Source organism: Zonotrichia albicollis, chromosome 2 (genome assembly GCF_047830755.1).
Source record: "Zonotrichia albicollis isolate bZonAlb1 chromosome 2, bZonAlb1.hap1, whole genome shotgun sequence".
Classification (NCBI taxonomy): domain Eukaryota; kingdom Metazoa; phylum Chordata; class Aves; order Passeriformes; family Passerellidae; genus Zonotrichia; species Zonotrichia albicollis.
Genome location: NC_133820.1, coordinates 103,980,555 through 104,005,324, shown reverse-complemented (window position 1 = coordinate 104,005,324; position 24,770 = coordinate 103,980,555). Strand labels below are relative to the sequence as shown.

Genomic DNA, 24,770 nt, shown 5'->3' with positions numbered 1-24,770 from the left:
CAGTGTCATAGTAAGGTTGCTCTGTATAATCCTTGAAAGGTTTGAAGATTAGAGGTAACGTCACTTTGATCTGTGAGAAAATTATGGAGTGAGTCCTCTTAAAACACACTTGGGCACATAAAAGAAGGAGGTGGTGGGGAGTAGCCAGCATGAATTAAACAACAGTAATAGTGCTTGACCAGCCTATTTCTGTCATGACAATACTGGATGCATCAATGAAGCAAAGCTGGGCATGTTTTTTGCCTCCCTCTAAGCAAGACTTCCATCTCAGTCTCCCCCAGCACTCTTCTGTTCACCTTGAGTTGTTACATTTTGGCAGGTGGGCTCCTGAGTGGGTAAGAAAGTGCTTGGATTATCTGGCTCAAAAAGAGGTGTTTATTGGCTGATGTTTTATCTGGAGACAGTTTTCCTCAGGGAAATGTATTTATCCATGCTGTGTGATGTCCTTGGCAAAGATCTGGAGTGGGAGATGGAGTCCACCCTCATCAAGTTGTACTTGATGTAACCAGCCCCTCCTGGTTGTACTTCTTAATCCTTAGTTTGTCAGGGAATGAAACTCTGAAGCTCACAGCCAGCTTTTGCATTTCCTTTGTTTATCCTGGTGGTGGTTAAACTGCATGGTGCTAAGCATCCCTTGATCATATCTTGGGTACTGTTTCTGCAAATAATTATGTTCTGAATTCACATCTGCTTCTCCTTTTGAAAGTCCTTGGTGGTGCATTTCATGTGGCCCACTGAACTTATGCACAGAGTGGGGCTCATGTGAGAAAATCTGATCAGAACAAACAGCATCTGGTATGGTGGGGGAGCACTGAGTGCGTCCCAGCATACCACTTTGATAGGAGCAGATTTTCTGAAGGTTTTTCTGTCAGTTGCTCCTACCTGACAACAATTTCTCTGGGAGTATTGAGCCAGAAATGGTCACTCTTTTGAGTCTGGCTGTTCTTCTGATTTTCTTGTTTCTTTAATTCATAAGTGTTTAGAAAGAGAGGAGTGTTCTTTGTAAACAAAGGAGATGGCCCAGCTGTCTAGATGTTAAGAGTAAGGTATTCACTCTTGTGAATATAACAGTTCTCTAGGTTTAAAGTGGTAACAATTCAATTTTAAATCTTGTAAAAATAATACTGTTGTTAAGATACTGATAAATTTGCCACCTTTTTGTGCCTGAGAATCAATAAAATCTCAAAGGTCTGATGATATTCCTGACTGATATCTTCACTAGCAATGTCAGTAGCTTATAGTGTAAAATTGTGTTTTGAGGCCTTGTGCAGGTTTATGGGAATAAAAAACTACAGAAATGACACTAGCCAGATGCCAGCATACATCCCTGTGAAAGATATTTTGCCATTGAAATGTTACATGTATTGATACGTGTAACATCAGTGACTGCAATTCTTCTTGAATTGGGATATCTCTAGTGCTCTTAAAGGTGGTGTAAGGTAGGATTTTTCTTGCTATCTTAGTGTTCAGATACTGTTTTAGGTGCTTTGGAAGGGGCTTTTAAAGGAAGTGGAGGCAGTTAGCTTTTAGTTTGTCAGTTGGTTAAAGAAGTGTAGGGGGTACACATTTACAGAAAGGATGGAAATGCAACCACAGCTCTTAAGCACGGACTGCTCTCTCAGGTTATTGTCATTTCATTTATCAGAGAGGTAACTCAGTCTTTTGGCTGTTCCGACAGACTAAGGGCAAATGGACTTTTCTAAGAGCACAGACTGCAGAGCACAGACACATCTGGAGCCACCCCAGTTCCTCAGAAAACTACTTGATCTACTTGGTCCCGTGCAAGATCACAGCAAGGGGTTGGCAGCCGTAGCTCAAGCATTGTCCAGCTGCCTGGAGTCACATGTTAAGGGAAACTATATATCCCCTATTTTATGGGGATGACAGTAAGGAGCTACTGAGAGCCTCATAAGAAGATCTTTCTGTCCCCTGCAGTAGAGTTCACCCAATAGTATATCTACTGATATAAATCTTAGCAGTGACTTCAGGTTTTCAAGATCTCTTCCCAAGTGAAAGGCTAGCTTAGGACTTTGTTGAAAGAGGAAAAAGTGAAACCTCTCAACCTACCCTTTTCTTCCTTCTAATTTTATAGATAAACATGTGCTTGTCACTTCTTACTGTGTTCTTGTTCTGTATTATGTAAACACTCGGTTTTGCAAGTTTTTTCTGTGTGAACTTTCTCTTTTCACAGTAAACTTAAATCATGAAACAAAAATATCTTGTGAAGTATGTTGCATTTAGGAATAGAACTATTAAAAGTTGCATGCTGTCAGTTTAGATGATCATGGAGTGGAATGGTGAAAATAGTAGTGCTATTAGCATGTGCTTAGATGTGTAAATGCCTGATATGTGAGGATGTTAGGAAAGGACACAGTGGAAAGGGAATACCTCATCTCAGTTTAAAGATACTCAGTTAAGCTGGGTGCAACTGTATAACATTAAGCAGGAAGCTGAACCGTATTCTTCAGGTGGGTGTTGTTAATGTTGCAAGGTAAATTCATGTTCTGTAGATGGCTGGATAAAATATGATGTTTAACAAGGTTTGTAGTAATCTCAAAATATTCAGTACAGATTGTTGGCATAATTTGTGACAACAGTCATGTACCATGTGTACAGAAAGATTGTTGCTTTGTCAGGAAAATTAATGGATTAAGGATGACTACAATAGACAGCAGAAGAGTGCAGCTAATGCCTTCATAACGTCTGTTTTGGTATTGAAATATATGTTGTAAGGTATCTGTGTAGTGCTTCTGAAGCAGGTTTTTCCTTTTAGCAAATACTTGTTTTATTGTTATTGAAATATAAGATGAAGTTTTGTTAAAAAGGTGAGAATTGTCTTAGAAAGATACATAGGCTACCCAAGTAGGAGGGTAGCCTATGTATCTTTGGCAGTACACAAGGCAGTACTTCCTAAGAAGAGTAGTTTAACTGAAATGCTGAACTGGTACAAATAGTTAACATGTAAATATTGATCCACATGAATTAATAGTTCTTATCAATGGAGTTGTACAATACAGTAATATCTCTAGATAAAGTGTCTGTAAGAGGTGACAACTTTAAATTCAACTGCATTTCAGTAGAGGTCAGGCATGTCTTGCATCCTTTTGGGATATTTTGAGATTTTATAATGTCCATGTAGTTGGTCTGATTCTCTTTGTGCAGAGAATGTCTCCTATTACTTCACTCTGTGAGTCCTTTGGGGATGACTGCTGAGCTCAGTAGAGAAAAAGCCTGCAGATGAAGGTTGTCTTCTCTCTTAGCTGATTAAAAGCCCAATTACCTCCAAACACCATCATTCTTACTGCATAGTGGGACAAGCAGCTGTGCGTCGTTCCTTTTACATCCCACATGTACTGAGGCTGAAGGAAGAATGCTGCATTTCAGGGCATTCAGTGTTCTATGTTTTTAAAGTTTGGGGGCTTTTTTTCCATTTTTCTATTGATTCTGGTAAATTGACTTCTAAGATTTGCGGTGCACCTTGAAGGCAGGTGTTATTAATATTTAATTTCTCCTCATCACAGCTGTTTCTTGAAATGCATTTTATTAGCTTAAGTGTGTACACATTGTTGGAATATGAATTTACCAAACATGGGTAGTGGCATGAGAACTTGCCTCAAAAGAAATTAATAGATAATTGCAGTGGTTAAAAAAAACTTAACTACACAGTATTCTTCAACATATGGTTTTGCTTCTGGTTAACTAGCAGTTTCTACTGCAATTAGAAAACAATATGCTGTTTATGAGAACAAAAGAGTATCGTTTTAATGCTTTTCTTTACTGCTCATATAAACTCATCTTTGAACAAAGAAAGCAATCTAAGATTCTTGTGGTCACAAGAGATTGGAAAACTAGTATTTTAAAAGTGTAAAGCTAAGTCTTAAACACAAAATCCCTTTCAGGAGAAATAAGTAGTGTAGATTAGAAAATTCAGAATAGTTTCTGATGGCCTGTTTGAGTCCCATGCTGCTGATTAAGTATGCTACATGGGCCTTTTTTCCTTGTATTCTGACAGAGCCTTGTACAATTTGTCTTTGTAGTGCTATCCTGTCCTACTGCATGATCTTAAGCATAACTCAGGTTAACTTGGCATGTTCAGCAGTTTCCTGTTTTGAAGGGTGTCCATCAGTTTCCTGGCTAGGAGAGTGTTCCCTTCTTTGAGATCCCTGAGAGTTTACAAATGCTTGAACACCATGTAGCCTTCTAAAAAATCCTGTTGTTTTTGGTACTGTGTGGTGTAGGAAGCTAGGGAGCCATCCTGTCCAAGGGATGGAACAGGACGAGATGATCTCCAAAGCGTTGATGTCTGACAGTTCCAAAGCTCAGGAGTGAGGTGTTGCTAAGGGTTTGCTTGTTTACCATACCAGCTTCCCATTGTTTGGGATAACACTGGGAAACAGAAAGAAAAATATGTGTGTGCTAAGCCTTTCAGTGGGCTCAGATCTGTGTGGGCACAGCAAAGTGTGATGAGGTGGGGTTAGGCAGGGACCAGAGGGACAGGCAGCAGCATGGCACGGGTGTTGCTGGAGCTAGCAAAGCTCGGTTTAGGGACACAGGGGAGCTCAGGGCTCACACAGCTTGGCCTGGCCAGTCTTCTTGACACAGATCCACCTCTGTGCTCTGAAAGTAGAGGCAGCAGTGTTGGGGTAATGCTGTATTTTGAGCCTGTAAGTCCATCAGGGTCCAGCAGACCTTGCAAAGAGGCAGTGTCAGAGGGTAACAGCCTGTGTTTGCTCATCTATCTGCCAACTGAATGGGCAGCCCACCACTAGCTAACAGTTAAGCAATTTTGTTTTATGGAGTGCCAGGGATGAACATCATCACATAATGGGAAAGAAGTGCCAAAAAACAGCTGCCCTGACAGTTCATACTGACGTGCTGAGCAATAGCTTTGCAGCTTCAGAGTTTATTTCTGTCAGCTGTGCTTAATTTCCCTGCTCTCCTCTTTGCTGGATTGCAATCCAGGCTGAAGATATGGAACCTGTACCCTGCTGTTACTTTGGCAGCTCCTCAAATTTGTCAGTGAGAATATCCCAGGACTTCCAGCAAAATCTGCCACGCTGTGTGTACCCTTCCTTTCTCAGAGCACAGCTGCCAAACAGTTGTAAATACCATATGTTGCTGTAAGCAGACAGGGTAAGGTCTTAGGTTTGAAGTAAGAGTGTTGTAAACTTAAGTGGTAGTCCAAAGCTTTTGGTCAGATACATACCCTCGCAAGATTAAGGTCAAAGCCCAGATTGTTACTTAGAGTCTGAATTTTTACTGGGTTTAAAAATATTTACACTTGTTTCAATGTCCACCTTTTAAGTACCTGTCCACCTTATAAGTGCCTTAAACTTGTTTTAAAGCCCAGCCCTGTACAGGTAAAGCCTTTCCAGTCTTTAAATCCCATTTACACCTTTAGGGTTTAGAGGATTTGGGTAGCATGTATGACACGCACCATCCTGTGGTAAATTTAGTCTGCTAATGAGACAAAGTAAATTAAGCACTGTAAAATTGTGAAAGTTAATTACTAAAATTCTGGACTGTCACACAGAGGTTTTGATTAGTCCAGTATTAAATTCAGAGAATTTAACACCGTATTTAAGTGTAATGGCACAGTTCTAAGATAAATTGTGCAGCGTTCCCTGTAAGGTTGTTTCAATACTTTGTGCAGTCGCATTAGTGGTTGTTGCAGTGTCCTGGAAATATGTATAATTCTAAAATTGCAGTTCTGAATAGGTGTAAAAGTGTTTTATGGAGTTAGACTTAATAGTTCTAAAATGAGGGCCACACAGTCTTTCTGTTGTTCAATTTACTTAAGCCTAAACTGTCATAGAGCCCTTTTGCCTTTATTGACCTATTTATCCTTAATTGTCCCTCCAGGATAACGTGACCTACTTCAGCCATCTGTAGTTAAGTCTAAATGAGTCCTCAAAGTTGTTGTCTTTCTTCAAACAGTCCTTCTAAAAGCAGCTCTGCATGACCTGAAGAAATCACACTGTGTTTTCCATTTAGAAAATTATAGCTCTTCCTTAAAAACTCTTATTTTACTTAATTTCACACACTAAAAGGGGATTTGTTCAGCAACAACTTGTTAAAGCAATTTTTCCTTTACCTGCAGTAATGCATTAAGGTAGCTCTGATTTTAGTTCCTTGGTGGGATAAAGTTTGTGAAGTTCTGGGCAGGCAGAACTCGATGATTTTAAGGTCCCTTTCACCCCAAGTCATTCTCTGAATCTGTGCAGTTATAAAACAGGTTGTGGCTACCATGGAAGGCGGTGAGTGCACATGGTACAAGCAGATGTCCAGGCCCAGGCAGATGATGATGCCTGGACAGTTTGGTTGTTATTTTTAACCCTGGCTACATTCCCTCAGCTTCCCCCCCAACAGCAAAAGCTTTTTGGAGCAGAAAGAAGGTCAGCGTATATGATAGAAGATAGCCAGCATTACTGCCTTCCAGTCTGTCGTGGTTAAGGAGGAATTGCTGAAAGTGGAAGAGAGGCTGATTTGAGGACCTAAAGGAGCACAGGAGATAAAGAGCAAATATAGGGACCAATCAAGGAAGATACTCATGCCCATATCTCTGAATCTGAGTGGGGAGATAAAAGAAGTATGACTTGCATGTTACATAAATTGGCATAAATATTTTAAAATAAATAAGGTGTGTACCAGTGCTGGCCATTTGGCTGAGGAACACAAGCAGTGCTTGAGACAGAACTTCCCCACGTAAATATGTTGGGATTTGTATCTCACTATTTCAAGAGACCTGGTTCTGTGCAGGATAAAGGCTTCTGGTTGCTTTTGGGACCAAGGCTGGGGGCAGCTCTCCTGTTGGTCAGTGAGTTAGCATTTGCCTTGTTGCCAGGATGTCTCTGGTAGTGGCGCATCTTCCTTGAGTTCTTGGTCTGCTGGCAGTGCAGTGAGCTGTTGTTGTCACTGTCCTGAGGTGACTGAGGAATTTTCAGAACAAGCATAGGGCTGCACATAACCACTTGTGGCTATGACCTACAATCATTGTGAAGTTTTGAATTGTTAATAGCCCCTAAGACAAAGCTCTTTGAAGTTGCTCTCCTTATTTTTTCTCCTGTTTATCTGGCTTTTAAGATCTCCTGTCACTGACATAACATCATGTGTAATTATTCTTGCCCATGCTTATAAAGTGTCAAAAGGCATGTATTTTCATGGTGTCACTCTGCCTGGCTGTATGATTCTGCTCATCTCTTCTGCTTCATGAACAAATTTTAATCACTTGCCTATGATGGTTTTTATTTATGCTACCTCACAACCCAACATTCATCTAAATTCTTCTTTGCTGAGAGATCCTAAAATGCAATTTTGGTTATCTGATGGTTCCCCAGTCTCGAGAAAATTGCAATACAGTGTGTTTTTAGACATGCCTGGGGCATGAACTAATAACAGCTGAGACCAAAAGTAAGCATAATAGGAAAGGAAAGAGAGAAGGTTTTCAACAGTGGTACCCTGGATAAGATTTAGGGAGAGTTAGCTGGAATGTGAAGAAATAAGGAAAAAAAGGTGCATAACTGAGGCAGGGAAATGTATGAAATTTCTTATCTGAACCTTGTCTAATGATGAAGTTTTAACAGGTTCAGCTCCAACACAGAAGCTCAGATTTTCTTCATTTCCTGTGCAGGTTCATCTGTTTCTGTGAAGGGAAGGCAGTGACTATCAAAAATCAGAATAAAATAAATGCTTTGGGTTTTTAAATATGCATTTGAAAGCATACCTATTCACAGAATTTCAGTACAGAATTAATTAGATTGTAGAATAGTATGCATGTTGTTTTTTGGGGAGTGGAAGGAGGGGAAAAAGTTTTTATTTTCAAAATCAAATTTGAAGCATAAGCATCAATAAGAAATTATTTCTGCCTTCTTGCTTGCAGGTTGTGCTGCTGCTATGAAATGTCACAGCATCAGCTGTGTTGGGTGAAATGTAGCTGTTAGTGGCAAGAGATTAAAAGATAATAATTTTTACTTGGCATTCAGTGATTTTGGACAGACCACTAGAGGCTGCACTTGTATAACAGCACTTCTGGCTGTCTTATTTTAAATTTTCTTCTGCTGGAATGCCTTCTCTTTCCTGTATTGCTTCATGAACAGTGGCCAGCCTTAGTTTGAGCTGGGTGGGTTTTGCCTTGCACAGTTACAGTTCATTGAGCTGACTATGACAGGGCTCAGTAAAGAAACAGAACAAATTTTTCTACATCAAGAGCCTTCTTTTGTGTTGAAGCACAGCACAGGTTGCTCACTGGTTAAACACAGTAAGTAAGGAGGATCTGGCAAGCTTTTTCTCTGACTCCAGAGATGAAGGTATGGAGAGACAGGTGCAGTGCAGAGACTTCCACACCACCAGGCACCACCTTTAAACTCAGGACCTCATAGAGTTTGAGGTGAGCCTGTTCCTTGGGTCTGCTTTGGATCATTTTCCAATGAGACAGAAGAGATGGACATGCCCTTCCAGCACTTCTGCACTAGCTGACTTCTTCAGTGTTTTCAGCAGAAGAGAGAGAGATTACAAAAACTGAAGCCAAAACTATATTAATTCTGATTGAAATTACAGAATTCATGTAGGAAGTTGTTAATCATTGCATTCCTATTTTTGCCCCATATGCAGTGCCATGTACCATAAATAGAGTGCACCTGTAATTTCTGTTTTTTCTCATAAATATTGCTGGAATAAGAACTGATTGCTTATGGACTAGTTACACACCTCAGCTGAAAGTGATTCTTGTAGGAATCTGAACTGAGATGTCACAAATGAGTATCACCACAAGATGTCAGTTTTGTCACTGTTTGAGTGGGAGCCAAAATGTCCTGCCAGTTTGCTTTAGGGGCTCAGGAGGTGTGCTAGGTAGCCAAAGAGCTTCATCTGGGTGTTCATAAATGCTGTGTGTGTTAGGGACAATTCTGTTCTAGGGTTTGTTCAGTATACTTGACCTCAGTTAGTCATACATCTACATCTGTGGCAGAACTTGGCACCAAAGTTCTATTTTCTGTCTAAGGGACTGAATGCCATGACAGCAACATGCAGTTGTATATGCAGCTATCTTTTGGAAATACGTTTTCATTCTATTTATTTTCTTGGCAGATGGTTTCTTTGCCGCTGATATCTCAATTACAATGCAAGTCTCAACTTTTCTGTTGAAAAAAATAGAAAATATAATTCTAAAGTTTGCCAATTTAGAGCAAGTGTAGTTAATAGGAAGGTTTTAGGGCTCAGAACACTTCCAACTTGTTTTAGGTGTGTAATTACTTTGTGATATGATACAATTTCATTAGTATCAAAAATGATAAATTGCAAGTTCAGAATATAATTTGTAACATTATGTAACTTTATAAAATGTTACATTTGTAACACATTCCAAAGGATTATAACATCTTTTATTTGCCAGGCTCGTCTTCAGTTAAATGCTTTTAAATACTGATGTAAATGCAGTTTTTTAGAATACTCATTGAGATCTGGAATAGCAGCAGCCTTACAAAGCAGCGTTCAGCTTAGATACAGTGTTGAAACCTACAGGCTTGCTTTGCAATTGAAACAAGGAAATTCAATGTAAGAGCTCATATGGTCATATGGCTGCTTTATAGATGTTTTTCAGTTTCTGCTATCTCTAAATTGTTTTAATCAGGAACCTTCTGCAGTGAGGCTGGGTACTTTGGGCTATAAAGGCCTTGAGACAATGTCCGAGGCTTTCAAAATGGAGCTTTGAGGAATATGATGTATATCAACCTATTTTCATCATTTACATGAGAAATCACAAAGAAAGTCTGCTTTCTTTTCCTTATGTTGGTTTAAAATATAAAGTCCCTAAGTTTAGTTTTAGTTTGGACTATGAGAAAGAAGCTGTCATAAGATGAAAATATTTAAAGGCCAAATGAGTACAAGACAATTTTAAAATATTAAGCAGCTTTTAAACATTTTAAAATTAGGGGTACATGCCAAATAGGATATTTTTGTGCCTTTTTTTAAATACCCAGCAGGTGGATTTCTTTGGAATGAAGTGGATGAATTGGCCAGTTCTGAAACAAAGCAAGCTTTACAATAATGAGCAATCAAGAATTGTAAGAAAATAAAACTGTTCTAGACCTAATTACGGTCTAGTGGCTGGGTGCTACATTTTGTACAATGTTACAGCTGATTTTTTTTTTATTGGTGTCAAGTTCAAAACCCATTAAATTCTTCTGCTCTAGGAGACTCTGCACCCTCTAGGACGTAGCTAATGATCAAATGGAAGTAGTGTGGGTTACCCTACGCAAGGGGCAGGAGCAGAGGAGATGTGCAGCAAGGCTATGCCAGGTGAATTGTTACTGCCCTTTTCCTTGCTGGCAAACCAGCATAAAACTGGTGCAGTGAAATGTCACCACAGGGCTTAGCTGTTTTGGTTTTTTGGTTTTTTTTTCTTTCCTGGTTGCTGTACTGGAGATTTTTATCTTGATTTGTTAATGCCATTGATATCACATTCTTCACTATATTATTTGACTGTCTCCTAGAGCTTATATAGGCCATTAAGGAGGTGGCTCTTCTCTGCTTCCATTATTTGCTGAGGCATTTGTGGTTTCATTTTTTTAGTGTGTGAAACACTGATGATTAAGAAAGAATTCATGTCTCCCCTCCACCCCCCAAGAAATCATTCCTAGCAGCAGCAGGAGAGATGGAGAAGTAGTCTGTGAGGTGGCTCAGGCTCAGTCAGTTGAAGTGTCTTGTCTGCAAATGTAGAATGCAAAGTTTCTCTTGGGAAGCAGCAACCTTGCTCATTAAGTGTCTGATTTCCAGTGGGCTGTTCCTAAGTTAAGTGACCAATGATGAGTGGGTGAGCCAATTCCAAGTCCTTCTTACATAGGGTTACAGTTGTTTGCCAAAAAAGATTGGGATTTGTGAGGTGCCCCAGGCCTCACATCTTTTGAGGCAGTGTGTGTGTGTCACTGTGCTGAGGGTGAGGAAGCTTTAGGATAGGGTGGTACCGGGGTTCTGCTTATGATACAGATGACTGCAGACATTGCCTTGGTGCTCTGTTCAGTGCAGTAATCCTATGTAAAATATTGTTCAAGCCCTAGTATGGAAATAGCTGTTCAGCCCTTGAGAGCAAGAATTTCTAGTCCATTTGTATGCTGAGGTAGTTGAGGTAGGGAACAGTCCTGACTGTCATGTAGGCCAACTGTTTAATAATAAAGCTCTAAGACTGAATTTCAGTTTTAAATAAGTGGACTTCTGTAACCTAAAATGCTGTACAGAATTTCAAACATGCAGAGGTTTGGTACTTTCAGGTCTCTGGGATGAGCCCAAATATTTGCTTTGTTTCATTTGTTGCAGAGACCAATGTATACTAACTGCTTTCATACAGCAGTGTAAAAGCAATAGGAAATTATTGGTGTAGCAGTTCTCACCACCCATACCTTGGAGAAATGCAAGGATCTTTCAGAGGATGTTTATGTAATTTCTTCCACATACCCCCAAGGGAAGTTTCTTTCCACAGTCCTATGTACTATAAGCTTTCCCACCCTTTCCCCCAAGTGCATGAGCTAATAAGTCTTGCAAACAAGACAAAGAGGAAGATGTCCCCATAATCTAAACTGAGGAGTCACTAAGTGGAAAATTCAGTTCCTGCTCTGCATGGGAAACTGGCTGCTCGTTGGGCAGGTATTTCAGCCTCACTGTCACCTCCTCCTAATGGTTGTACACTGGCTCCCCAAGACAGGGGAGGGGGCTGAGCAGAAAGTCCATCCTCTGCTGCATTTTCTCCAGTCATCTGTGGCCCTGCTCCTCTTCCTCCACTTTCTGCCTTTCTAACCTGGCCTTTGTGAGTTTGCTGAGCACATTTCCTGCAGAAACAGGGATGGTTCCCTGCCTGTCTAAAAATGTTCTGTTCTTTGTTCTGGTGAATAAACAGAAGAACAGTGCTTATCCCATGATGTTTTGGGTTTTTGTTTTGGTCTGGGGGTTTTTTTTGTGCATGTATTAGGAGAGAAACAAAGGAAGGAAGACGTTTATATAAATTATGTTTCAGAAAGTACACCGGATACAAGTTAATACATTAAAGACAAAAAAGGTCATATGGGAAACGTTAAGAAGCCTGAATAGACAGGTGCTTCTGCTAAGGTTTTCTAATATTTCTCACTGTAAGGGGTTTTTTCTAGTCATTTACAACTATGCCAAATTTTCTTTCCAATTTTGAGGTGCCACCTGTTTTTATGGTGAAAAGTTCAGCCAAAATAGCTGTGTGGTTCCTAAGATGCCAGGGAACAAATCTACCATGTTCTTCAAGCATTGAGACAATTGTTTGAGAAGCTCAAGTGTCTACTTCCTTTGTTCAAGGACTCAGACTTGACACTCAGAAGAATGATGGCATTTGTGTCAAGAAAGTACCTTGAGAAAAATCTGCCTAAACCCCAGGCCACAGATGCTCAGTAACTACTCAAGCCCATTGCCAAAAGTGTCCTGCTTCATCCTGGAGCTGAGCAGGAGCTTCTCAGTTACAGGATGAGCTGCTCTAGAGCCAGGTCTGCTTCCAGGAAGGCTGTGGCATGGGGTGTGAGTGCCACCTCTTGAGCAGCAGGCAGTGCAGACAAGCTGCTGCACTCCACAGGCAGGAGCACAGCCGAGGGAAGTGTCCACCCAAGGGAAGACACTGGAGATGAAGTGGGACATAGCATAGAGTTGGAGGATGAAGGGACTGTGGTATTCAGGAAGAGGTGAGAACTGATGTCATTCATCCTGAAAGTCTAAAATTAAAAAGAAAATAAAAAGACTTTTTGCATTGCTCTTGGGATAAAGAGTGATGAATGGGAGAGACAAATGTCAGTGGTGGAGACAAGTTTATTGGGGAGTGCTGCAGAGGCATGAGAAGCTGTGAGCTAAGCTGATGAGTACAGGGCAGCTGGACCAAGGCAGGGAAAAAAGCTTGATGAGCTGTGCCCATCAGAGCATGCTTCTGCTGAGACACTGAGCACAAAAAAAATGCATTCCTCTCAAGCACATGGAGGGGTAGGGGAAAATCATTATCAGGATAAAACAGAATAAATATGGCTGAGGGATAGAGGGACAGCTGGCACTCACAATTAAATCAGGAGCCAAAGGAAAATTGAGGATGTGCTTGTTTCCAAAGCATCATTCCCTATGCCCTAGAAAGGAGGAGGATATTCCAAGGTGTCCTGCATCCTCATGTGCAGGTGCGTGTCTGGCAGCAAGGAGAGGTCAGTAGAGCAAGGGTACATTGGCAAACAGACCTGTTTTCAATATTTACTTTTCTTGAATGCATGACTTTGTTCTCTTTGCAATGTTCTCAACTTTGTTGTACACAATGTCTTAGTTTGGTTTGTTGCTTCCTGCCTGTGACTTGCTGGAGCTGGATCCCAGACTCCAGAGCCAGGCCTTTGCAACAAGGCACTGTTGTCAAGATAACAAATACTTTTCCCACCCTGATTGATTTGGAACAGGGCATGTAATTTTTTTTTTTCCCACTGGTTTATATTAATGTAGTATTAACAGTTTGAAGTCAGATGCTCACGACTTTGCCATCGGGTCTCTTCTGGGCAGCAGTGGGGAATCCTGGCTTTTTATGTCTGAGCTTGCTGATTCATGCAAGCACACAACTTATTTGATCCTTCTATTTGATCCGGTGGAAAAAGAAGGTTGGCTGAAGACGTCTTTTGGGCTATCTTAGAGATGTGCTTTTCTTTGTTAATTCTTCCACTTAAGTAAGCCTTGTCTTTTATTTTTCTAGGATATTGATGTTAAGCTCTGCTTATTGTCAGGTGTTCAGGCAGTTGATTAACTGTGTGGAGCTGCCATGTAGATAATTTCTGGGATCACAGCTGAGTCTGTATTTTCATGTGCTCTTAGAGAGAAATCCTATTGATGCTCTTTCAGAGGCTTTAATTTTATTCATATTGCACTGAAATATCAGTATTTTCTTGTAATATTATACAGTTGTTGGATTTAGGTACTCTGAGATTATGCTTCCTCTGAGGAAGTATGGAGGGATTTCAGGGCTCCTGGGACCTTCTACTGAGTGGGGGGAAAATAGACTATGAGTCTTAATACACTCCGAAATCCACACTGACTCCTGTGGGGACAGCTGTAGCACCTTTTTCACTCCATTGATCCACATTAAGGCTGTGTACCCAAGGAGTTTGTTTTGCCATCTGATTATTGTGGCACATGGTTGCTATTATAATTTTATTTTGCTCAGTCACTAAGGGTTAAAATTGTGAGACCTTTAAACGGGGAACAGGAAGAGGCTAAAATCAGTCTGAATCTCTCTCCTCCTCTTGCCCTTTAAATAAAGAAAAATAAGAGAGGAAACTTTAGTAAATCATGGAAATTTACTGTAGTGGGAAGCATATTGCTAATATAAAGCCCTGTTTGTCTGCAAGGGTTCTCAGGCTTACAAGGCAAGTGCTCAGATGTTGTTTATCAGTGTTGTCCTAACCCAGAGGCAAGAGTTAAGTAACATGCACTGAATGTGGGCAGTGAGGATCACTTCTAACATTCTGCTGTGCTGAGAGGACTGCTTAGCTTCCTCTGAAAGAAGGCAAGGGCTCCTTTGCATTTCTAATGATTATTCATGTTTCCCACTGAAGAGTGTGTCTGTAAATTTGAGAGATGCTGCATTTTATAAAAGCAAGGGAATAAACTGTGAGTCCTGTTTAAATCTGTAATTTTGAAGAATAGCTTAAAATGACACATCTGGGTACCTCTGTTCTTCACCCTCCTAAACATCCTCTTATCATTATGCTACTGACATAATCTTATCAAGAAAAGCTGGTGTTTCCATGATTCAGCAACCTTGAATAAAGAATCCTGACATTCTGTTGTGTTGATTTTTATTTTTTCCTTTAAGATATTACCATAGCAAATTGATGCACAGTATTTCTAATGTAATAGTGCCACAGCAGGCCTTGCAATAAATCATCAGATGTAAAAATACAGCACATATACTGAAAAAGGAGCAAATGTATGAGAAAACAATTAATCTGAGCCTGTCTGCCTGGCATTTGCCTGCTGTTTCCATTTTGATTGCGATTGGCTGGCAAGGGCTGCTGCTGGCATTGCACAATTGGCTTAGATGGGGAATTACAAAACAGGAGCACATCCCTTGGTCAGGGCTCGGTAGCACATGCAGCTGAGCACAGGCAAAATAGAAAGGTCACCCACCCGTACGGCAGGACTGGAGCAGAATCTCTCCCACAGATGTTTCCATTCCAGAGGAGTGCCTCTGAGCTCATTATTCTCATCCGTGGCTTGAAGAGCTTAAATGCCCTAAGGTTTTTTTGTTTCAGTGAATGTGAAGATGCACCTAGGAAGAAGTTTACAGCCTGGAGGCATATGAGGATTTCAGATTCGTGGAGCAGTATCATGGAATGATCAGAAGGATCTGTGGTTTTCAGGAGTTTTAAGTATCAGTGAGGAGGAAGGCAATTCAAACAGAAGGTTAAAAAGCAGATGCGAAAGAAAAACAACTTTATTTTGATCCCGAAATTATACTGACAACATCATGAGGAAGGGATTATATCAGCACCAAACAGTGGAAAATCAGTCTCATTTTCTTCTGAAATAATCCCTGTGCAATAAATGTAAATATTGTCTTTTGTGAAAAAGAAGAATTCATTATTTGAATGCATTTTGAAACTCCGCAAAACGCTGCATCTTTGAAATGGTGTATAATGTATCTTTAGTTAAGATATTTATATGAAGAAAATTCTGCACAAAAAGGCCAAGCTACCTTTTTTTTTCACTGTTTATTGACTGCTTTTCTGTGTGAGGGAACCAGGAGTTACATTTATATTTTTAACTAAACTTTCCTATTTTCTTCTTTCCTCCTCCAAACTTAGTTTACGAGATGCTGGAATTGGATTTATTCTTGTCATAGATCGCAGACAGGACAAATGGACCTCTGTGAAAGCTTCCATACTGCGGATAGCAGTGAGTACTCTCTTCAATTACTCCTTAGAAAGATTTTTCTGTGTTGAATCTTCCTCTTACAAGTGGAAAAACATAATTTTATTTTCTCTTCAACAATATGTCAGCTAATTGATGATACAGAAGGTGTCCAGTAGGTCTTTTGTGTCCCAGACAGAGCATCATGTGTCTGTGATGTGCTCTTAATGCAGTCTGCAGCTCAAGACATCTTCCTAAGTATGCACTTGGAGAGAGTGAATGTGTGAGCATGCCGCTGTCCCAGGTGGGAGCTGATGTTTGCATGGACACCCATGGGTCCCATGGAGTTTTCACTATTCAAGTGAAGAAATGAGGGTGAGGGTCCTGGTTGAGTTTACCACTTGTGAAAGGAGGTCACATGGAAACACTGTTCTTGTGATGTCTGATTTAAAATAAGGATTACATGTAAGCAAGAAAATCGTATGTGCCTTCTGTGATCAATCAACAGTGCATGCTCTTAACTTTCCCAGTCTCCCTTTCAAGTAATATGAAAAAGAAGCTTATTATAGGCTATTTTTTTTCTTTTTTCAGAAGTAGAGAAGGACAGATTCATGTTTATCCTGTGCTTATTCTACTGCTGGTTTACTTGGTTTTTAAAGTTTTTGGTTCATTGGTTGCCTTTTTCTTTTCCTTGTTATCATTGCTTTAATTGTTAGAGTCAATAGTCATTCCAGTAAGGGCTGAAAAACAAAGCTGTAAGTATCTTTTAATATTTAATGGCTGAAAAATTTTGACTCTGTAAGATTAAAGTTAAATCAAAACAGTAAATGTCATTTTAATGTAGCCTGATTATGGCCAAAGAATCTCTTGTTTATTCTAATTTAAAGGTAGTACATTATTTTAAAGTAATACATCTTTAAAGGTAGTATATTGTTCCCACTATATGATGTTTTATGAATGAATATATAATGATATAATATTCCCACAATACAACTCTTTACACAATAATCATTGTAGAAATGTTAAAATGTTGAAAATACATTAAAGTATCAGCAAAATTTGTTTTAGTAGCTCAATTTGAAATTTTGAGATGCAGCATTGAGTAGATTCCAGTAGTGAAAACTGAGAGCAGCTTAATTTAGGATGATTGAAGTAAAAGGCCTCTATCTGGAGGTTTGGCATCTCTCAAAAGTCAGTGCTGTAGTTTCTGTTCAAGGACAGATAAGTGTTGCACAGATTATGGTTCTTTTATTTGCATAATTGGGGTTGTGAGGGTTAGGGAGCAACTACAGTCAAGTTGCTTATAGCCGTGATGATGAAATTTATGGTAACATTCCTGCAGTGTGTTACTTTGCTTTGAAGCACAGTGAACAGAACTGAGCAACTATTCCCCATTCTGAGGATCTGTCACTGTCGTGATGGTGTTGGTGCCTAAGGGATTTAGGTTGTGAAGTGCAGGAGCACTGCCCAGTTGCAGTACTGCTGCTGATGGGTTATTTTGTTTTTTTCAGCTTTTCTTGTTCTTCTGTGAGGTTTATCTGAAAGAAGAATCGTGCTTCTTAGCTGCAGTCCAATCTGTTAAGGGCAGGATTTTTTTTATTTGCTTCTCTGTTGAACAGCAGCAGTGCTGGCTTTCAATTGTACCCATGTATATATACTTATTGCAGTCCTGTTGGACTTCAGCAATAGTCACATCAGCCCTAACACTTGAAAATTTTGTGTTCCTATTCCAAAAGAAGATGTAGTGAAGAATTGTTTGCTCTTGACCATCATATCTTTGCTATAGTATTTGATATAAATGAAATCTAATCTGCATTTCAGCTGCCTGTTGTTTAACAAAAAACACAGCCAAATATACAGGATATGTAATTGTGCCAAATTAGTGAAGTGCTATTGATAGACAAAGATTCATTCAAAATTCTTTTGAATGGCTCAAGGGTAACTGAAGACTTCCACTTGCTTGGTTTTTCTTACAGTCAGAATTGTCTTTTGGTGGTTTTGAAGTATCTGAGTGGTATTTGGGCTATCCAGACTGTACTTGATGTCTGAAAGCCTGATAGCTCTGGTAGTTTCAGTCACAGAAATCACAGAATGGTTTGGATGGAAGAGACCTTAAAGATTTTCTAGTTCCAACCCTCCTGCCATGGGCAGGGACACCTTTCCCTAGATAAGGTGGCTCAAAGCCCCATCCAAACCTGGCCTTGAACACTTCCAGGCACAGGAAATTCCCAGCTTCTCTGAGCAACCTATTCTAGAGCCTTGCCATCCCCACAGTAAATAATTTCTTCCTACTGTCCCATCTAAACCTACCTCCTTTCAATTTGAAGCCATTTCCTTTTTTTTAATTTTATTTTTTTATTGCTGAAGCCTATTGCTGTCTGTAGAGACAGGAGTGTCATGTTATTTGAGATGAGAATTTTGGCTGTCGGTATATTTTGTCTTTTCTGCCATTTTACCTGTTTTTTCTCTAATCATCCTGGGGGAGTTGACCCTTTTGATTTGTGAAACCAGAAATGCCAGCATAGGGTGCTGTCACTGGAGCGCTGCCTGATAGGAATATCCTGGCTGGAGCATCTGCCCATCACTAATACCCTGGCAACTGTGGGACATGTATTTGTAAGCACTGAGCAGCTGTTAAATAGAAATTCATACTAGCATGGATTTGTTATTATTATTTCTTGTTATTTTTAAGACTCTTCCTACACATTTGGTTTGTACTAGTGGGTATTGAAGGATGCTTTGAAACAAAACTAACAAAATGTTTTGTTTCAGGCTGAAATTCTGGAAAATGTATTATTAAATATTTCTCAGCTTCATTTTTCCTTCTTTGTTGTTAGGGGTACTTTATTTTTCCTGGGGCAGAAAATGAGCAGCGATGAGCTGAATCTGTATTTCATGCTGATACTTAAAGTTTTTGTAGTCAAGACTCTGGTGGTGAGGTTAACCTATTTTTGCAGACGTGGTGGAAGGCCAGTGACTGCACTGCTCGCCCAGGGTGACTGCTGCTGCAGCACATGCAGTGCAGGGGGACTGAGAGCAAAGCCAGGGGTCTGGGCTGAAATATGACATTTCTTTTCTATGTGATAGAGATTGTGGCAAGAACATGCCCAGGCATGCAGACTTTGCTACTGTTTTTTTCTACTTGATGAAATTGCAATGGGCAGGCAGCCCAGGATGTTGTTGTGAGCAAGCAGAAGAATGCAGGCTCTGTGGCTTAAGAGATGGCAAACAACATTATTGTGGCAAACAACATTATTATTTTTATTTCTCACCTGATTTAGTTGAAGTGAACTTATTAGCCTAGGAAGAATCTGGTCTATTGGGATAGTCAGGCTGAGACATGAAATTCTGGTAGAGATTCCAAGAACCAAGTTTAATGCTAAGTGTAAAGACTTGATAGCAAAGTGTCATGTTGTTAGAGAGACAGTAGAATTTGAAAGTTCTTACAAGAAAAATACTGAACTTAGTAGTTGCAAGTTGTTCACTTGTAATGCATTATTGTTTGAGGATACAAAATTTTTTCAGCTTTTTGCCCTGTCACCTGCAGCTATTCTTCTAAATTTGTATTAGAATGTCCTGTTTTCAGTAAAACACAGTGCTCAGAGTATGAAGAGTGATTCAAGATGTTACTGAACCTTTTAGCTCCTGGGGCTGGGCAATTACATAGCCTCATGGATAAGTGTGCAAGGAGGAGCAGTCATGGTGGCAGGTAAAGCAGCTCTGTATTGTCCCTGCTGAAGCTGGGTGAATGACAAATGCCAGACAAATTGATCCCCTTGTCCTTTCCATGCAGTCAAAAATTATTCTTTTTTTATCCTTTTTTTTTCCTCTCCTAATGTTATCATACCCAAACAAGCAATATTCAATCCACAGTTGTAGGAGCAAGGCTTTTTACTGATCAAGGCATTCTAGGATTTCACACTGCTCTCTTCACAGTTCCAGTGTATTTTCTTTTAAAGAAGTAGTCGGTGTCATTACATTGTATTAGTCTCTTGTTGTCCTGTCATCATTGTGTTCCATCTAGAGGGAAAGCTGGCAGTGTGAACTCACTCTTTTAGACAAACAAGAAACAACATCATTAAAAGTTTTACCATAGCCATTCATCAACCTCAACCCAGGGAAAATAAACTTCCTCGGTGTGTAAGGAATAATGTACCTGTGGGCCACTGCTCTTGAGTAAGTGTTAGGATGGAGGTTGGTTGTTTTGTTGGTGAGGATTTTTTATCCATTTACAAAACTTATCAGCCCTTTCTAAATGTGACAAGAGATGAGTTTTATTCTGCCTCCTGGAAAAGTCTGCTTTGTGATTTGCCACCCCTAATTAAGGATGCACTGAGTACAGATTTCATGCCTTCTCTTTTGGACTGCCTTGTCCAGAGCACTGCTTTTCTTAGCTGTTCATAAATCAAAATGCAGTCTTCACTGTAACAGTGCCTTAGCCCATTAATTTCTTTGAAGATCAGGGCCAAGACTGCTGGCTGGCAGGAAGAAACCTGAAGCCAATGGATACAGCACACCAGAATGCTTAGGTTGGACTTGATGATTGTGGAGGTGTTTTCCAACCTAATTGATTCTTTGATTTTGTAATACCAGCCTAAACCTTGCAGGAGTCAGGCAGTCCCATTTTTGTGCCATCTGTAATCTTACTGGTTTGATATCCAAGGTGAGAAATGATGAATTGCAGTAATTCAGCTTTGAGTTCTTTGACCTTATTTGTAGAGATGTTGAGTTTCTTAGTGAGTTCTTGATATAGAAAAGATATATTTTTTAAGTGGTGCCCCATGAAAGGCACTGTTTTATATTTATATGGGATAGGTATTTCCCTTTAGCCCAGTTTCTAGTTAGCTCTTTGCATCATGTCCTGAAAAGTAGTGACACTTCACACTTAGTATGGCTTAAGTTTGAAAACACTGCTCTTCTTTCAACCCCGGTCATGTTTCTCATTTTGCTTGGACTTAAGACTAGAACTTGGCAGTATGATGAAGCTGGAGCAATATTTGTATTAATTTTGTGGCTATTGTTATGAATGAGTACAGTAAATGATAAATGAGTACATTTATTTTGAGATCAGTATGGTTTTGTCTGATTGCCTTGGTTGTTTTGGTACTACTTCAAATGTAGGCACTTTTTGCAGTTATCCTTGTGTACTTAGCCATTTTTATTTATTTTATGTATTTGTTGAATATGTGAAAACAGAAGTGAGTCACTTAAACTCAGAAAGCAGGTCATAATGTTGCAAGCATTAAATATAGATCTCATGCAAAACAGTCCTATGTTTTTAAAACTAGATTTCAAGCTGCTCTTTTTATGAACTGATTTAATTCAAGATTCTTTTGTGACAAGAATTATGTGTAAGGCACTTGTTCATTTTAGCCAGGAATAAGCAGTCTTAAATAGGTAAGCAAGTAGTTACTAAGCCCTTTATATATAGAAGTATTTTGGAAAGAAGTGCTCTGTGGCTTATGGCATACTAATAAGTGCAGAAAGGAAAACAGCACCACAGAGTTTGGTAATGTGGGTATTTTGAAGCTGTTCATAAAAGAAATTTTTTTTTCCAAATATTTTAAGACAAAATTAGTTAAACCGAGTCAATCATTAATCATTAGCTGTTTGATGGCTCACATATTATACACAATAGTTCTGCAAGCTGGCTTAACTTCAGGGTCAGTACTGGTGGTACACCTAGCCTCTCTGCCAGTAATTTAATGACTGTGCAGAAAAATGACAGTTAGGATTATATGCAACTAACACGTGGTCCAGAGGAGGCCACAAAGGTGATCAGAGGTCTTGGAGCATCTCTCCTGTGAGAACAGGCTGAGAGATCTGAGGTTGATCTGAAGAGAATGCTCTGGGCCAGACCTCACTGCAGCCTTTTGGTATTTAAAGGGGGCTTATAAAATAGAGAGAGAGTGACTTTACACAGGCAGATAGTGATAGGACAAGGGGGAGTTGTTTTAAACTGAATGAGAAGAGACATTACATGTTAGGAAGCAATTCTTTACTGTAAGGGTAGTGGGGCACTGGAGCAGGTTGTCCAGGAAGTTGTGGATGCCTCAGCCCTGGAAGTGTTTAAGACAAGGTTGGATGAGGACCTGAGAACTTGGTCTAGCGAAAGATATTCCTGTCCTGGTGGAGGGGTTAGAAATAAGTGATCTTTAAGGTCCTTTCCAATCCATTCTGTGATTCTATAGTAATTTGATTTTGCATTTTGCCCAGAACTCAGCTGGGGTCAGCCTATACATTTCCCCTTTACAGAAACCTGGAGCATGCAGTGAAATGCTCCCCATCCCTGAGAAGCAGATGCCTCAAAGCAGGCAGGTTAACCTGCTCCTAAGAAATTATTGACTGGTTTTCTGGAGAATTTAAGATTGTTCCCCATTTTTTCCAGCCAGAAAAGATTCTTCCCCTCATTCTAGGTTCAGGATACTTGTAGGGCAACAAAGATCTCAGTGTATTGGAACACTTTGATCCTGGGGCTGTGCTGTATACACATTCCTGGTTTGGTCAGATTTAATCAAAAACTGATAACAATGTGCACATCTACATCTTTTTCTCTTTGGAATTGGCACTGGTTTGACTGGATGAGAAAGTGAAAGAGATGAGCAGATGATGAACAGATGATCCCATGACTGTCATGAAATATCAAATAAGTGCAAATGAGATGAATGAATATATGGGCTGGGCTCTCCTAATTTTTGCAGAGAATATGAAAAACATGACTCCTAGTCTCTTTTGCATTGGCATTAAATCAGATAAATTCAGTATTTGAGACAAGATGTTGGGGGTACTGTTAATATTAATTAATCTAGTAAAAAAAGACAGTTGGGGGAAAAGACAAACCCAGTTTTTGGACACACAAATCCTTCAATAAATCTGAGTAAGGTTCATTGACTTCAGTGAAACAGTCCTTGAAGGCACTTTATTTGATAGCACTGCTAAACATAACAAGAATATTTTTTGGTGCTTAACATTTAGCAAAGCATTATTGAGAAGTCATTGTTTGTTGTCTGGTTAGCATACAATGGCTTCAAACAAATATGCTGCTGGGCTGGAACAGAGGATTTTTGTTTTGTTCCAGTGTTCAGGGTGAAGTTGACTGGTCAATGAAGTTCACAGGCATGCATGGAGTATCTCTTACATCATAGCATTGTCTCTGCAAGCCACCAGGGCTTTAGCAAAAACATGTTAGGAAAAGTAGTAGTATTTTGGCAGTGCAGATACAACCTTTGATAAACTGTAATAGCTGGCACAAGTCCGACATTGTTTACTGTAGCACAACTTCCCTTTCTTGTTTCACAAAAATTAATTGGCAGATTTTACTCCTAGCCACAACAAGGGAAGGAGGCATCACTTTTTAAGACATGGAGTTTTTTTAAAGAGAAAAACAGAACCAAATAGAGACAGACTAGTGGGGAACAGTTTATACTGTAGACAAAGTCAAAGTAATCCAGAATTTGAGCTTTTGTTCAGGGAGAAGGGAAATTTCTGACAGGTTTTGAATGGGAATGCAAGTGGTACCAAGACTGTATTGACCCAACATCATCATTTTGGGTTGACTCATTGAGATAGAAAATAATTGCAGTGCATATTCTCTGTTTTCATTGAATTGAACACCATACTAAATTTCATCATGCAATTAAACTCTGTTTCATGGGACCTAATAGACAGTCCAGAAAAATTTACTATTAGATTGCATTTGGGTACTGCTGTCTGCTTCAGTAATAGCCTAAATGTCATAAAATCACAGACTGGGTTGGGAGGGACCTTGAAAGACCATCTTTTGTGGGGAAAGGGAGCCTCAATGATATTATCTAGCACCCTGTGCAGGGCATTTCCCAGTGCTCCTTGTAAGGCTAAAGGGGTTGCAGATATTGGCTGCCATGGACAGTGGGTCAGGACATCATGTGGTGGGGTGGATGTCTCACAAGGAGGCACCTTTTTTTTCAAAATATGTTACCTAAAAAATATCTCTTCTATCATTTTTATTCTGAAATATTTCATTGCCACTGAATAAACTTTGCATTTTGGAAGTTAAAGGTAAAAAATAACTGCTCAGTTGGACTGAACAATTCTGTTACAGGCACAAAATAGATTGATATGTCTGTTGAATGAGAGAAGTAAATACAGCTGTCATTCTAAAAGGCTTATCCAGGTGATTTAATTAAAGATTTTTTTTTGTCTGTTTTTTTAATGCTCTGAAATAAATTTGTGGGTTTGCTTTGTATGGTAATTCAGAAAAAATAGTAAGAAAAGTATAATCTTTTCTTTTTCTTCTGAATACGGTCAGAAATTGTCTATGAAAAGTTTTTCCTCTGATAACTATGGGTTAGCAACTTCACAGGCTGCACTTTTTTTAGTGAATTTTAGAGTGCAAGGCTGAGGAGCTAGTGAGGGCACTCAGAATTACCTGGTTTCTGTTCCCAGCCATCAGACTCCTTTGGAACTGAACCACTGTACTTTTCTAGAACATTTCAGGACATTTCAGTGGACATGACTGAAATGGAGGCAGATTGAGAAGCCCAAGCCTTAGACAAATGAAATCTTGGTTGTGTACTGAATACCTGGGGAACCACAATGGATCTTGAAGCTTTCCAGAAAAGTGTTAAACTACTTTTCCCTTTAAAAATTCATAATTTCTAATGCTCAGTACCTGGAACTCTTGGAAACCTCAAAATTGTTATTAAATCCCTCTTTAACCTTCCAGATGCTAACAGTTCCAGTAGGCTTGGAACAGAGCATAGCATAACAGCTCCTTCAGTCAGTGGGGCTTTTTTGGTTGGCTTTTTTATCTTCCCTCTGGCAAACCAGTTTGCTAGAAAAGTGAAATAACTTCCAACAGCATAATGAAGAAAATTGCATACTTAATCATTATGATGATCATTTCTTTAGTGAATTTC

General features: G+C 39.6%; 1 protein-coding gene across 13 annotated transcripts in view; it reads left to right on the top strand.

Annotated features, from left to right (window-relative positions):
• MCF2L (MCF.2 cell line derived transforming sequence like) overlaps nucleotides 1-24,770 on the top strand; it is a 156,694-nt gene that overhangs the window by 100,935 nt on the left and 30,989 nt on the right. For all 13 annotated transcript variants that reach the window (XM_074535924.1, XM_014267722.3, XM_014267717.3 and 10 more), the window contains one exon: nucleotides 15,828-15,918. In XM_074535924.1, coding sequence (XP_074392025.1) covers nucleotides 15,828-15,918 — 91 coding nt within the window. The remainder of the gene's footprint in view (nucleotides 1-15,827; nucleotides 15,919-24,770) is intronic.